At 56.4% G+C, this 13,686-nt stretch overlaps 2 protein-coding genes across 2 annotated transcripts; one reads left to right on the top strand and one right to left on the bottom strand.

Moving 5' to 3' along the window:
- The first annotated feature begins 1,356 nt into the window (after positions 1-1,356).
- LOC137441025 (C-X-C chemokine receptor type 2-like) lies at positions 1,357-5,336 on the top strand. The gene is made up of 2 exons (XM_068137818.1): positions 1,357-1,521; positions 3,952-5,336. Exon 2 carries the CDS (start codon positions 3,959-3,961, stop codon positions 5,033-5,035), a length of 1,077 nt encoding a protein of 358 aa, XP_067993919.1. The 5' UTR covers positions 1,357-1,521; positions 3,952-3,958; the 3' UTR covers positions 5,036-5,336.
- A 1,817-nt stretch (positions 5,337-7,153) lies between these two features.
- On the bottom strand, positions 7,154-13,039 carry RUFY4 (RUN and FYVE domain containing 4). Its single transcript, XM_068137819.1, has 12 exons — positions 13,015-13,039; positions 12,003-12,064; positions 11,519-11,625; positions 11,071-11,196; positions 10,718-10,824; positions 10,413-10,556; positions 9,375-9,777; positions 8,739-9,257; positions 8,549-8,655; positions 7,772-7,918; positions 7,442-7,573; positions 7,154-7,350 (listed from the first exon to the last, which is right to left on the bottom strand). Exons 2-12 carry the CDS (start codon positions 12,046-12,048, stop codon positions 7,248-7,250), a joined length of 1,941 nt encoding a protein of 646 aa, XP_067993920.1. The 5' UTR covers positions 12,049-12,064; positions 13,015-13,039; the 3' UTR covers positions 7,154-7,247.
- Positions 13,040-13,686: the final 647 nt, after the last annotated feature.

Genomic DNA, 13,686 nt, shown 5'->3' on the forward strand with positions numbered 1-13,686 from the left:
CAGGTTTCCATCCATTCATCCTCAAACCTGCGTGGGGTTGTTGTGACCCAAGTGGAGGACCTAGCGCTTGGCTTTGTTAAACCTCAAACAATGGACCTCAGCCCATATATCCAACCTGTACAGATCCTTTTGCAGAACCCTCCTACCCTCATGCAGATCAACATACTTGTCCAATTTGGTGTCATCAGCAAAGTTACTGAGGGGGTACTCAATCCCCTTGTCCAGATAATGAATAAAGATATTAAACAAGATTGGGCCCAAAGCCGAGCCTTGGGGAACAGCACTTGTGACCAGGCTCCAACAGGGTTAATTCCATTTACCACAACTCTCTGAGCTTCACCATCCACACAGTTTTTTAACCAATGAAGAATACAGCTGTTTAAGCCACGAATCAACAGCTTCTATGGGAAAATGCTATGGGAGACAATATCAAAGGCTTTACTGAAGTCCAGGTGAACAACATCCACACCCTTCCTCTCATCCACTAGGCAGGTCACCTGGTCATTGAAGGCATGGGGTGCTCCAGGTGTATGGGGGTTCTCAAAAGTGTGGAGATGTCCCCCAAGGATATAGAAGTACCCCAGGAAATAGTGGCTGTGCCCCAGAGTATGGATGTCTGTGCAAGAATTGAGTGCTCCAGGGATATTAAGAGGACAAATTTACAGGGTGTCCTGTAAATTGAATGATTCCAGAGTTACAGGACAACAAAAGTGTGAGGTGCCCCCAAGAAGTGGGGATGCCCTAGGGGGACTGTGACGGTGCCCTGGAGGTGGGGCCATGGGTTGCCCAAATCTTGTGAGGTATCTCCAGAGAACAGGAGTGTTCCTGGGTCTGTGGTGACACCCCAGGGGTATTATGGTGCTCTACAACTGTGCGGGTGCCCCCAGGGAAGAGACATGCGCCAGAAGTATGAGGTACCCCTAAGACTGACAATCACCCTGAAGCTGTGAGGATGAGAGTGTTCCAAAACCTCAGTGTAGCCCCTGCTCAATCAGTAGGGAAACTTAGGCATGGAAACTTGGCCCACTGGCCTGTCCAGTGAGCTCTGCAATCAGGGAGACCTTGAATGGGAGCCTCACAGCTACAGGGGGCCAGGGCACAAACTAGAGAACCCCTGCCTGGAGATTCCTAGGGTGCATCTCTGCAGGGGGGGTGACGCACCCCTGAGCACACCCCGGTGCCACATGCTGCCGGGTGTCCTGGGACACCCTGGGACAGGAGGGTGGCAGGGGTCTGTGGGTTGCCACTTCCCCTTCATGCTGGCAGAAAATTTTGCAAGCTTGCTTCCTCCCCGGGCGGCATAAAGCGGGTGGTGGACGGAAGGGGCTCTGAGAGGCAACAAGGCAGTGGGTGTAGGTGAGGGACCAGCTGGCCTGGTGAGACCCAGTCCTGCCACACTCTGTGCTGGAGCCCTTTGGGGGTGACGCCTGGATTCATCCCTGTGCCCTGTGCTTCCTGGGGAGAATCGGCTTGGGATCACTAGAAGACCCAAGATTTGGGGAACAGCAAGGGCAGCAAGAGGTGAGTCCCCAGGGTGCTCCACTGGAGATCAGAGGTTTTCTTGGGCTTTGCTGGCCCTCCAGCACCCAGCTGAGCCCTATCCCATGTGGAGTGGGCTGAACTGGAGGCCAGGGTGGGCAGCTCTGTCTGCCCAAAGGGCTGCCTAGTGCAGAGGGAGTGGGAGGCAGAAGGTGATGGTACTCAGGGCTGTTGCTCAGGGTTCTTGTGGTGTGCAAAGACATACCACAGTCCCAATGGACTTTGGCCGTGGGTGCCCTGGGGGGTAGCGCCCACTCCCATTTCTTCTCACAGCAATGAGCCACAATGAGCTCTTCCCCATTACATGTCTCTCCTTCTTTCCCTGGAGACCCCCAGGGCCACCCAAGTTTCCACCAGCTCTACCAGAGTCAGGAGGGAAAATGGAATGCTGCTTGTTCCCCTACTGGGCTGGCTGCAGGGTACCCAAGTGTAGGGGATAACCAGTCTCAGAGGAACCACTGGGATTTTGGGATGGAGAAGTAGAAAGAAGCAGCCAAAAGTAGACTGAAGGGAAGTGCTGGTTGTCTGTTTCTACTCCATCCCTATGGCAGCTCTATTAGGAGCAACCTTCCCCCATTGGCTCCAGCAATATTTCCAGGCACAGTCCTCTGGGATGCTGGGGCATCACCATCTCAGCACCACTATACCTGAGGTCATCAACCCAGGATCACCATCCCAGAATCTCTGCAGGATTGGGTCTAGCAGAGCTAGGGAAGGACTTTTCCAGGCAAGGGCAGTGCCCAGCCACAGCAGGGAACTCTTACCAGGCAGTAGGGCAGGTTTGGTTTCAGGGAAAGTCTGGATTCAATCAGGACCAGCTTGGAGCCTGGGACCCCCTGGTACTGTGGAGACTCAGCACCTCCAAGCAGCCCTGGCATTGCTGAGCCCTGGAGGAGCTGGGAGGGTTCAAAAAGGAGGCAGAGAGATGAAACAGGAATGAAACAAAAATCCAGATCCCAATGATCTTTGGGGTGGTAAGAAAAGAACAGGTTGCCCTATATATGAGGAGACAGGAAGAGTGATTGTCAGCTGTGATTTCCTCATCGTGGGCAAGCACAGAGGACACAGAGGTGCCCGGCAGCACCCAGCTAAGCAACAGGAAAACCAGAGACATGAAATATTTCCACAGCCACCTGCAAAGGGTGACATCTCTTTCCGTCTGGGGTGTGAAACCACTCACACAGTGACAGAACCAGGGAGGGGAGAAGGGCATGAAACCGCATTCAGACCTTCTCAAGACTGATCTGCCCTGGGGGGCATGACCACAACCTTGCTAGCAGTTGGGGTGACAGGAGTAGCAGTTCCAGCACTGCTACTTGAAGGGATAGAGAGACCAGAAGGGATCCAGAGGTGCTTGAAAGACTTGGAGGTGCCTAAGGGACCCGGAAATGCCCAGAGAGCTCAGAGGCTTTTGAAGGACTCAAACAAACCAGGGAGATGCAGGGATGCTGGCAGGGCCAAGTGTCTCCTGGAGGCACATGATGCTGTATTGATGAGTGAGCCCCTCAGCCCAGGAGCAAGTGGCCAGTCTTTGGGGAAACCCCTTCCTCCATGGCAGACAAGGAACAGACAGAGCTGGGATAAAGTGGAGCAGATTGATGGGTGCTGAGGGTGTTGTACAAGGAGACATATGGGAGACAGTGTCCACCTGCAACACTGCCCGTTACAGGGCACAGCATGGATACAGTGGAGTAATGGAGGGGTCTGCCCACTGGCTGGCAGGGGACTTGCAGGACAGTGAAAATGCCAGGGCACTCAGAGACTACTCAGGCCTCAGGAATAGTGTGACCAGCAGGAGTAGGGAAATCATTCTACTCCTGTACTCAGCACTGGTCAGGCCACCCCTTGAGTGTCCAGTTCTGGGCCCCTCAGTTTAGGAAAGATGTTGAGTTGCTGGAACGTGTCCAGAGAAGGGCAACAAAGCTGGAGAGACATCTGGAGCGCAGCCCTGTGAGGAGAGGCTGAGGGAGCTGGGGTTGCTTAGCTTGAAGAAGAGGAGGCTCAGGGGAGACCTTATTGCTGTCTACAGCTACCTGAAGGGAGGTTGTAGCCAGGTGCAGATTGGTCTCTTCTCCCAGGCAACCAGCACCAGAACAAGAGGACACAGTCTCAAGCTGCACCAGGGGAGGTTTAGGCTGGATGTTAGGAAGAAGTTCTTCCCAGAAAGAGTAATTGGCCATTGGAATGGGCTGCCCAGGGAGTTGGTGGGGTTGACATCCCTGGAGGTGTTTAAGAAAACACTGGATGAGGCACTTGGTGCCATGGTCTAGTTGATTAATTAGGGTTGGTTGATTGGTTGGACTTGGTCTTGGAGGTCTTTTCCAACCTGGTTGATTCTGTGATTCTGTGACACTGTCACCCTGACCCATGCCACCTTCCCACCCCATGCATTCATGCTGCTTTGTGCTCTAGACGCAAAATGGAGTCCTTCTCCTTCAACGGGGATCTCTCCAACATCTTTGCCCTCTACAACTACACCTATGACTACAGCACAGCCATGCCTGACACCGCTATCTCCGCCGCTCCATGCAGGCCTGGCAGCTCAGTCCTCAACAAGTACCTGGTGGTGGTGGTCTACTGCCTCGTCTTCATCCTCAGTGTGGTAGGGAATGGACTGGTGGTGCTGGTGGTGAATTCCAGCCACACCAACCGCTCCGTCACCGACATCTACCTGCTCAATCTGGCTGTGGCGGATCTGCTCTTTGCCTTCAGCCTGCCGCTCTGGGCTGCCTATCGAGCCCACGAATGGGTCTTTGGCACTGTGATGTGCAAAGCCATCTCTGTGCTGCAGGAGGCCAACTTCTACAGTGGCATTCTGCTGCTGGCCTGCATCAGTGTGGACCGCTACCTGGCCATCGTCTATGCCACCAGGGCTGCCACTGAGAAGAGGCACTGGGTGAAGTTTGTCTGCTTGGGCATCTGGGTCTTCTCCATTCTGCTGTCCCTGCCCATGCTGCTCTTCCGCGAGGCTTTCACCTCATCCACCAATGGCACCGTGTGCTATGAGCGCATTGGTGGTGGGGACACGGCCAAGTGGCGGGTGGTGCTGCGGGTTCTACCACAGACCTTTGGTTTTGTCCTGCCCCTCCTTGTGATGCTCTTCTGCTATGGTGTCACCATCCACACCCTTCTGCAGACCAAGAATGCCCAGAAGCAGCGGGCCATGAAAGTCATCTTTGCCGTGGTGCTAGTCTTCCTTATCTGCTGGCTGCCCTACAATATCACGTTAATGAGCGACACCCTCATGAGGACACGGGCCATCACAGAGACCTGCGAGAGGAGGAACCACATTGACACAGCCCTCTCCGTCACACAGGTTCTGGGCTTTGCCCACAGCTGCATCAACCCCATCATCTATGCCTTCATTGGGCAGAAGTTTCGCAACAGCTTCCTCAAGATCCTGGCACAGCGTGGGATCATCAGCAAGGATGCTGTGGCTCGCTATGGCCGTGCCTCTTATGCCTCCACCTCTGGCAACACCTCCACCACCCTCTGAACCCTACTAGGACCTGACTCTTGCAGCTTCCATCAGGTCCTGGCACCCCACACACCCCCACAGCCTCGCCCATCTCCCTGGAATGCAGGCAGCAATGCCACAGGGCTGAAGGTGCCACCACTGGTTGCTGGACATGGCTGGAAGGGGGATTGGGTAGAGGGGGTGTTAGAATGCCATTGCCAGGGGAGTGATACCAAGAACCACCCACCGTCTCCACTCTTGGGGGTACAGCCTGTGACTTTGGAGACCCTGCTGTGGGGATGGTGTTCATGGCCAGTGGCCATTCAGCAATAAAGGAATTGGTGAGTTGGTCACCCAGGTCTGTCTCCTCTTTCGCACAGGGAGGGTGTCTTGATCCAGAAGTCGGGAAGGAGATGTGGTTCTTTTGAACATTTTTCCATGAGTGAAATTAAGACACAGGAAAGGTCATATATCAAGATGAGACTGTTTATTACTTAGAAATAAAACAGAGAAAGAAGGAAAATAAAAGGGAGAGAATGAAGAAAGAGAGAGCAGGAGGGATATGTAGAAACAAAATGGAGAAATAAGGAAAAGAAAAGGGAGAGAGAAAAAGAGAATGGAAGAGGAGAGATCAGGAGAGAGAATTACCACCCCATGGCCCTCCTATAGTGGTGGTGGTGGTGGTGGTGGTAGTGGTGAAGATGTTCCTGGGATGCCTCCTCCAGTCTGAGATGTCCCAGGGGACCTTCCCCCTACTAAGCTGGCATAGCTCATGGGTTTTATACTGTTCTTGGCTCATTCACCATAGCTCCACCTGGCCCACACCCTAGTCACCTCACAATGCATGTGTGACTTCCAGGTGTGCTATCTGCAGGTGGGCAAAGCTGACACATCAGATGGGTCATTCATGATGATCTTATCTTTGTTGAGAGGCTTCTCATGTTCTTAACATAATCATCACATTCACAAGGTGATTTACATTCAGGAGATTATTCCTACAGAGGGAAACAGCAGACCAGGGCTGGGGCACATCTCCAGGGATGGTGGGTCATGGTCTTCCCACCTCTGGTGGGGTGCCACCTGACCCTGACAAAGTGTGGGTAACCCTGCTTCCAGGCCACAGAAAGAATGTGGCCCAAGAGGCTACTGCAGAGAGCTTGGCACCCTGTACATCCCCAGAGGGGCCCCAAGCTCAGGTTTTGGTCCTTACAGCCACCCAGGCAGGTCCTTGCACTGCCCTTGTGCAAGAGTCTTCTTACAGTGTCTGTCCCAGCTGGGGACAAAGCCACCCTCTTCCTGAGTCCCAGAGAAGCAAACCACTGCAAGATCCCTGGACAGTCCCTTGCTGATACTGAGCCAGGCCTGTGACCCCTTCTTGAAGGTGCTAGCACCCGGGGTGCCCCCTGCTCTCTTGGTGTCAGGATGTCATTGTGCAAAGGGCTGCGAACCTGTCCCTTACACAACCAGGATGTTTCCGCCCTGGCTTGGGCAACTGAGACTGGCACCAATGTGGGACAGAGGGCCTGAAGACATGGCTGTGACCCTGCTGGAGTCCCTCCTGCCTCCCAGTGTGTCAGGTTTCAGAATTGTCTGCCCCAATGTGCCCAAGCATCTATCCAAGAGTGTTCCATACTCCTCCTCCAGTCCTCTGCTGCAGGCTCACAGGGGTCTTTAACTGGGGACCATCAGTGGGTGCCAGATGTGCACTGGTTCATGGGTGGGTACAGGTGTTGTGGACACCCATGCAGGGAGCCCTAGAGACTCGGGACTGGGCAGGGTCAGTACAGGAGCCAGGCAGGGACAGCCCATGACTTTTGCATCCAGGAAACCTCTTGCCCAAGCGGTTCCTTGCAGCCTGGCAGGAAGCTGAGTGCATTAGTCAAGAGCTATCTCCCTTGCCTGATGCTGCATCCCTGCTGCAGGATGGGGTAGATGGTGGCTCATCTTGGCTGCAGCTGGGATACCCTTTATCAAGATGATTTCCTGCCAAGAGGGCTCAGACTCCCTGGTGCCAGCATTCCCCCATCCTGCACTCGATCCGATGACAACTGATAGACAACATGGGAGCCACAGAGGTAGCAGGAGATGATTCTTTCCCTCTCTTTGGACCAGCCACAAGAAAGACACATCTCAGACCTAAAATGTTGGGCAACAGGACCAGCCGGCAGGCCCCAGATGTCTGGGTCCCTGGTGAGTTCAAGAGCAGGCAGCCAAAGCAGAGGGTGTCCCAGGCACCGTGTGAGGTGCCAGCTCACGGAGCCTGTGATTGCCCATGCTGATAGCAAAGCAGGCAGCAGCGCCCATGCTTTCCCATGTCCACGGAGCACGTTTGACACACCTTGCCGTGACACAGCCTGTCAAGGGAGCAGACAGTGAGAGCTGTGCTGTCCCAACGCCACATCACTCCCTCATCCAGCACCCCCTCCTGTGCCTCCTGTAGCCCACCTGCAGTTGTAGCGCCGGGAGAGGAGACGGAAATCCTTGTGGCAGCAGGCACACAGCCCTGCATCACGAGGTGCTGGGCTGGGTGTTGGTGTGTCAATGCCCTCTGTCTTCTGCCACAAGGCATCTTTCTCCCTGTTGGAGGTGACAGGTGAGCCTTGGCAGGAGCATGCCCAGTACTGTAAGTCCAGGATCACATCCTGGCACCCCAGACCCAAAGTGGGCGCCTAAGGGTGGTGAGAGGCGTTTGCCTGGGCTTTGGTGCCCCCCTCTGGACAAAGGGGTTTGGGGCTTGATGTGGCCCCATAGTGGTGTGGTCCCCGGGGCTCTCACCGCAGCAGCTCCAGCAGCCGCCCCTTCATGTCACGGATGAGCTCCTGCTGCCTCGCCTGCTCGGCACCACGCGTGGCCTCCCGCTCCAGGCTCTCCCGCTGTACTCGCTGCAGTGCCGATGCCCAGCGCTCCCCATCCTGCCGAGCCCTGGTGTAAGGCAGTGCAGTGATGGTCCCCCTGTCCCTCAGCTGGTCATCTCTCCATCCATCTATCCACCTGTCCATCCTTCCATCTATCCCTCTGCTGTCTATCACCCTCAAGATGGCTCCCCATCCCCACAGCCATCTTATCATCTGCGGGGCCAGCCACTCATCCATTTCCCATCTCTTCATCTGTCTTGCCCCACACCTGTCATTCTGGCCTTCTGCCCACTCATCCATCCATCTACACATTCCAAATTCATCCCTCTGTTCCTCCATCCACTTGTCCCAGTTTCATCCCTCCATCCCTCTGTGTGCCTGCCCTTCAACTTATACACCCCAAATTCATGCCTCCATCCACCCTTCCATCCTTCCATTCATCTACTCACCTCAAATACATTCTCCCACTGCTCTGTCTGCCCACTCCTCCACCTACCTATCAGTCTCCAAATTGACACCTCCCTCCAGCCCTCTCGCTTCAAATTCTGCCCTCCCTCTTCCTGCCCATCCTCAGGTGCTGCTGCCCTTGGTCTAAGTGGAGCATCATGAGGGGTTCCAGGGGAAACTCTGTCTGGTAAAGATGGGAGGAGCCCACTCTGGGGTGGTGGGTAGTGAGAGCTGCGGGTCTCTGCCCAACCTGCTGAGCTGTTCCTGCAGCCATGCCAACTCCTGCTGCTGGGCCTGGAGCTGCTGCTGGCTCTGCTGGGCCTCTTTCCATGCTGTGGCAGCCAGGGTGGCCAAGCGCTGCAGGAAAGCAACAGCTCAGCACCAGCCCCCTGACCCCCCCCCCCCCCCCCCCAAATGGAATCCCCTTGGGTTTCCCATACCATGGCCATGCTGGTGACTGTACCATGCTTCCCCTCTGCCTGGTGGTCCACTGGGGGCTCCTGGGGACCATGGGCAAGCTCCAGTGCCTGCTGCAGCACGTTCTCAATGGTGCCCACTTCATGCAGGGCACTGGTGTCATCCAGTGTGTCTGTCTGTCCTGCAGCAGCCAATGCTGCCTGGCAGTCCCACAGGCGTGAGGTCAGTGCTGCCACCTTTGCCAATGCCCCAGCCAGTTGGGCACCTCGCTCCTCTGCCAATTCCTGCCAGGCCTGTGCCTCCTCCTGTGCTTGTGCCAGTGCCCCTGGTTCCCCTGCTGCCATTGCCTCTGCCAGTGCCTGCTCCAGGAAGATGTTGGTCTCCCGCAGTGCCTCAGCCTCACGTGCCTGCAGCTGGGCCTGCTGGGCACTGCTCTCCTCCTGATGCTGGTTCCAACGCTTTTCCTGTGCCAGTTGGGCTGCCAGTGCCTGCAATGCTTCTTCCTGCTGCCGCAGCTTGGTCTGCAGCTGGGACACCAGCACCTGCAGGGATGCCTCTGTCCCACCTAGCTGTCTGCACACCAGTGGTGGGGAGCCTGGCATGCAACCCGTGCTGGCTGGTGGTGACATACCAGGCTCCCCATCACCATAGATCTTTACCAGTGCTTTACCAGTGCTGTGTGCATCCTCCAGCTCCTCCACATCCTTCAGATCCTTCTCATCCTCCTGCAATTCTTCTTCATCCTTTTCTTCCATATCCTCCTCCTCCTCCTCATTCTCTTTCTCTTCCTGATCCTTCTCCACCTTTTCTTCATCTTTCTCTTCCATATCCTTCTTCCCCTCCACATCCTCCACATTCCTTTCCACATTCTCCACCTCTACACTCTCGACCCATAGGGCAGCCAAGGTGGGGGGGCACAGGTGAGCTGGCACTCCATGGGGTGCCGCGTTGGGATGGTTGATGCCACCGGGACATCCATGTGCCATGGCAGTGGTTTCATCTTTCTGTGGGGCAGTCTTTGCTGGCCTACTTCCTGCCACCTGACTGGGCCGTACCAGTGTCCTAGAAGGGACAGGACACTCAGGGCCACTATGTAACAGGTAGAGTAAACAGAATGCCACCACCCTCCCTCAGGGCTCCCTGGGCACAGAGATGGAGAAAGTAGCAGGGCTGGTGACATTGGGTGGCACCTGGTAACAGGGCACCAGGGATGCTTGTGCCACCACCTTCTGGAGGTTGCAGGGGTGATCTAGGGGATGCATGTGTGCCTGAGGCTCTGCATGCACTCAAGTGTTCAAGCAGCAGAACAGGCAGGAATGTGCTGTGGCAGCTGCATCCATGAGTGCCCCCCTGCAAGTGTGGGTAGGGGCACATCTAGGGTCTTAGATGTCAGTGTCATGGTGTTGCAGCAGTCCTGTGCCTGGGCGTCTACTTGTCAGAGGATGACCATAGGTGTGTGTGCATGTATGGCATGTTTGCAGGCATGGGCATGGCATACATGCTGGCATAGGTGTCTGCTTGCCTGGGACTATGTATGAAAGGCAGGCACAGCTGGGGTGCAACATGGGGTCTGGGGTGGGGTGCGATGCTTGTGTGCTGCTCTGTGATGCTGAGTCCCAAGTACCCCTAATGCCCCTGATGCCCTTGGCATCCCATTCCCCCAGTGCCCCCAGCGCCCTCCTTGTCCTCAGGCTCACTCAGAGTACATGGGCCAGGCAGTGTCCAGGTCAGCTCTGTGCAGGGCCAGGTGGAAGGTGACACTGTCCAGCTCGTAGAGGCTGCCCAGGATTTCCCCCCGGTGCTGGGGGCTCAGGAAGGGGCTGCGGGCATAGTACCACTCACTGCAAACACAAAGCGGGCTCACGTACCCTGCTATGCCCTAGGTGGGCACATGCACCTGCAGCACCCTTACTCATTGGGTGCTGCAGGACACTGCCACTGCTCACTCTGGCCAAGCCTTTCACCACTATGACCACCCCCTCCCTGTGACCCCTACTCTCACCGGAGGTTCTCAGGGTCCAGGAGACAGAGCTGCAGGGACTCTGCCAGCTGCCGGTGCACCAGGCAGTACCGCAGGAAGGCTCGGCCCCTGCCCACTGGAGTCTTCAGCTGTGGGGAGAGGGTTATCCATCCCTACCATCATAGCCTGTTCCACACATGCTTCCCCCAAGCACATGCAGGGGGAAGGAGGTCCCAAAGGCCAGAGTTAGGAGGCAACAGGGACCCCAGAGAGGAGAAAGCCCCTTACAGCACCAATGAGTGAATCCTCAGTGCCCAAGTGAGTGCATGTATACCCACAAAGAAGCAGAAGTACGTGCATATAAACCCCCAGGTGCCCTGCCAGCCTGTGCCCACCTTGTCCAGGGAGGTGACGAAGCGAACACCCTCGTGCTCCTGCCGGCCCCGTGCTAGGCCCTGGCACAAGAAGTCCCAATAGTCCTTACGCTGCCCAAAGAAGCTCCTCTTCTCCTTGAGGTCGAACTGACAGAAACACAAGCTTGGACTAGCTTGTTTGGGGGGTGTCTCTTGTCCTCCCAGACTGTCCTGTAGGGCTGCAATCTGACCAGCTCCCCCAGCATGGTAGGGCCCAGAGTTCCCCATCTCCTATTAGCTGTCCCCGTGCCTCAGTTTCCCCTTTGCAGCACATGCACGTGGATGTGTGTGAGCCAGATTTGGATGCTCACATGGCTAGAGATGCCCAGGGCTGGGGTCATCCTGCCTGCCCAGGGCTAGCACAGGATCCCTTCTGCTCTCATTTGGGAAACTGAGGCATGGAGTGGGGGAGACAGAGGAGTGGCAGTACCTGGAGGAGGAACTCCAACTGGGCACAGAGGCTGTGCAGCTCCCGGCTCCCATCTGTCACTGGCACGTTCTGCTCCCTGTAGCTGTGGTTCAGCTCAGCCACAGTCTCTGCAGGATGGTATAGCTGAGCTGGCATAGCCCTCCCTGGGCAGCGGGCACCTTGTCTCATCCCAACCCCCTCCCACTGCCTCCTGTCTCCGGGGAATTTTGCCAGTGGGTGAAAGAGGAACTTGCCCTGGCATTAAACAGGAGAGCAGGGAGAGTGAGGGGCACAGGCACCCACTGGGTGCTGCTGGTTCCCTGGGGCTGGCAGCAAGGAAGGGAGCAGTTGGCAATGGCAGGGTTGGCACTGGGATGCTCTGGACCACCCCCAGCAGTGACAGGGTGGGTGTGAGAAGGGACCCGGCATGGCCAGGCTGAGATGTGCCATGCAGGGGACATGCTGGCAGGGGACACTTTTGCAGGGGACAGGTTGGCACACTTACTCTGCAGGTCCTTGATGATGCGGCTGAGCTCCCCGTGCCCTGCCATGTCTGTCCCTGGGAATCTGCAAAGGCAGAGGCAGTGATAAGTGCCAGGCTGGCACTCATCTGGTGCTCCCAGACTCTCTGCCCCATGAAGAGGCTCTGTCCTGCCAGCTCCATCCCAGCGCTGCCTGCTATTAAGGTAAGAAAGCGTGGGCTCAGGCACTCTCTTTCCCTGCCCATGTGCCCCTACTACATGGAGTAGGGAGTATGGGGTGGGCAAAGCTTTCACCTTAGTTTTCCATGTGTCCTGTCCCAAATTGCACCCAGGCTCTGCGGTCACACTGTGCCCAGCCTCTGCCCTCATTCCTTGAGGGGTTCCTGAGGATAAGACCCCCCACTCTGATGTGTTCCTGTCCCATTCCCTCAGGATTCAGGATGTGGGTTTTGCATAAGGGAAGTGATGCCTTTGCTTTTGCTCTCTCTTCCCTTGCTCACACCACAAACAGCGGAGGGGGTCCCAGTTGGGGCAGGGAAAAGGGGCATACAGTCACTTCCCAAACTGAGCTGCCCCCCATGCAGAGGCCCCTGGCACAGCATGATAGCTGTTGGACTGGAGTGGGCTCTGGGGTGGGCATGGGGTGGAGTGGCACAACGCAGTGAGATGGTTTTGCAAGGTGGTAAGTGGCAACCTGGGGACAGGGTGAGGGACGGTGCCCATGGAGGTTGCAGAGCCAGGGCTTGTAGCCATAGGTGATGGCTGGGCACAGGGCTGGGGGAGCACACATGTGTTTGGGAGTGAGCACAGCAGGCTGTGTGTGTGCTCACAGAAGCATGCGTACCCAAGCACGCCCAAGCATGTCTAAGAGTGCATGAGTGCCTTCTATGCTCTGCTTGTTGTGCAGAGCAGGTCTTGGGACTCTGGATGCCTAGATTCCCATCCCACTGCCCTTGGGTGACCTTGGATGAGCTATCTTCCCTCCTGCCCACCCTGCCCATGCCTCAGTTTTCCCTGGGAAGAGAAGCCCCTTACCTGTGGCCAGGAGCTGTGGAGTGCCCTGAGGAACTCACTGGGTGCTGGAAGAATGCTGGTGTGTCCTCTCACCCCCCACATCCACCCCCACTGTGCCTGTGTGCTTCTCCTTTTGTACACTGGCAGAAGGAAGTATGTGAGATCAGGGGACCCACAAGGAGCCACCCCTCAGCCCACCACACATCCTATCAAACACTGCAGCTTGGCCTCCCAGCACCCTGCTCCTCAATTTGGGCGATGCCAGTTCTGGGGAGGGGGTCAGCAAGACTTGTTCCCCTGTGCAGCCCCTGAGGAGGAGGAAGGACAGTGACAGGTTTTCGGGGCACTTCCGGTGCCCTCCCATGGGAATGGGGCTTGGGTTTTTGGGGAGGGAGACTGGCACCCACACCCAACTAACAGCAGCCAACAGCACCCCCAGGGCAGCAGCCAGTGACACAGAGTCCCTCTCTCCCATGTACAGCAACCCCCAGGGGCTTCTGCACAGACTCCTTCCATGAGCTGCAGCCCACACCAGAAGGGCCCACAGCCCACCCCACTGGGCAGCTATCCCCCCTTACATGGGGGCTATGCCCAGAGTCTGGATGCAAACTTCCTGGGTTCCCCAGCAAACCCCACCTCTTTCCTATCTGTGCCTGGGAGGGTCCCTGCCTGGCAGTGCTCCTCAGCTACCAT

Source organism: Melanerpes formicivorus, unplaced genomic scaffold (genome assembly GCF_026170545.1).
Source record: "Melanerpes formicivorus ecotype bairdi unplaced genomic scaffold, bMelFor1.0.p_v2 SCAF_5, whole genome shotgun sequence".
Classification (NCBI taxonomy): domain Eukaryota; kingdom Metazoa; phylum Chordata; class Aves; order Piciformes; family Picidae; genus Melanerpes; species Melanerpes formicivorus.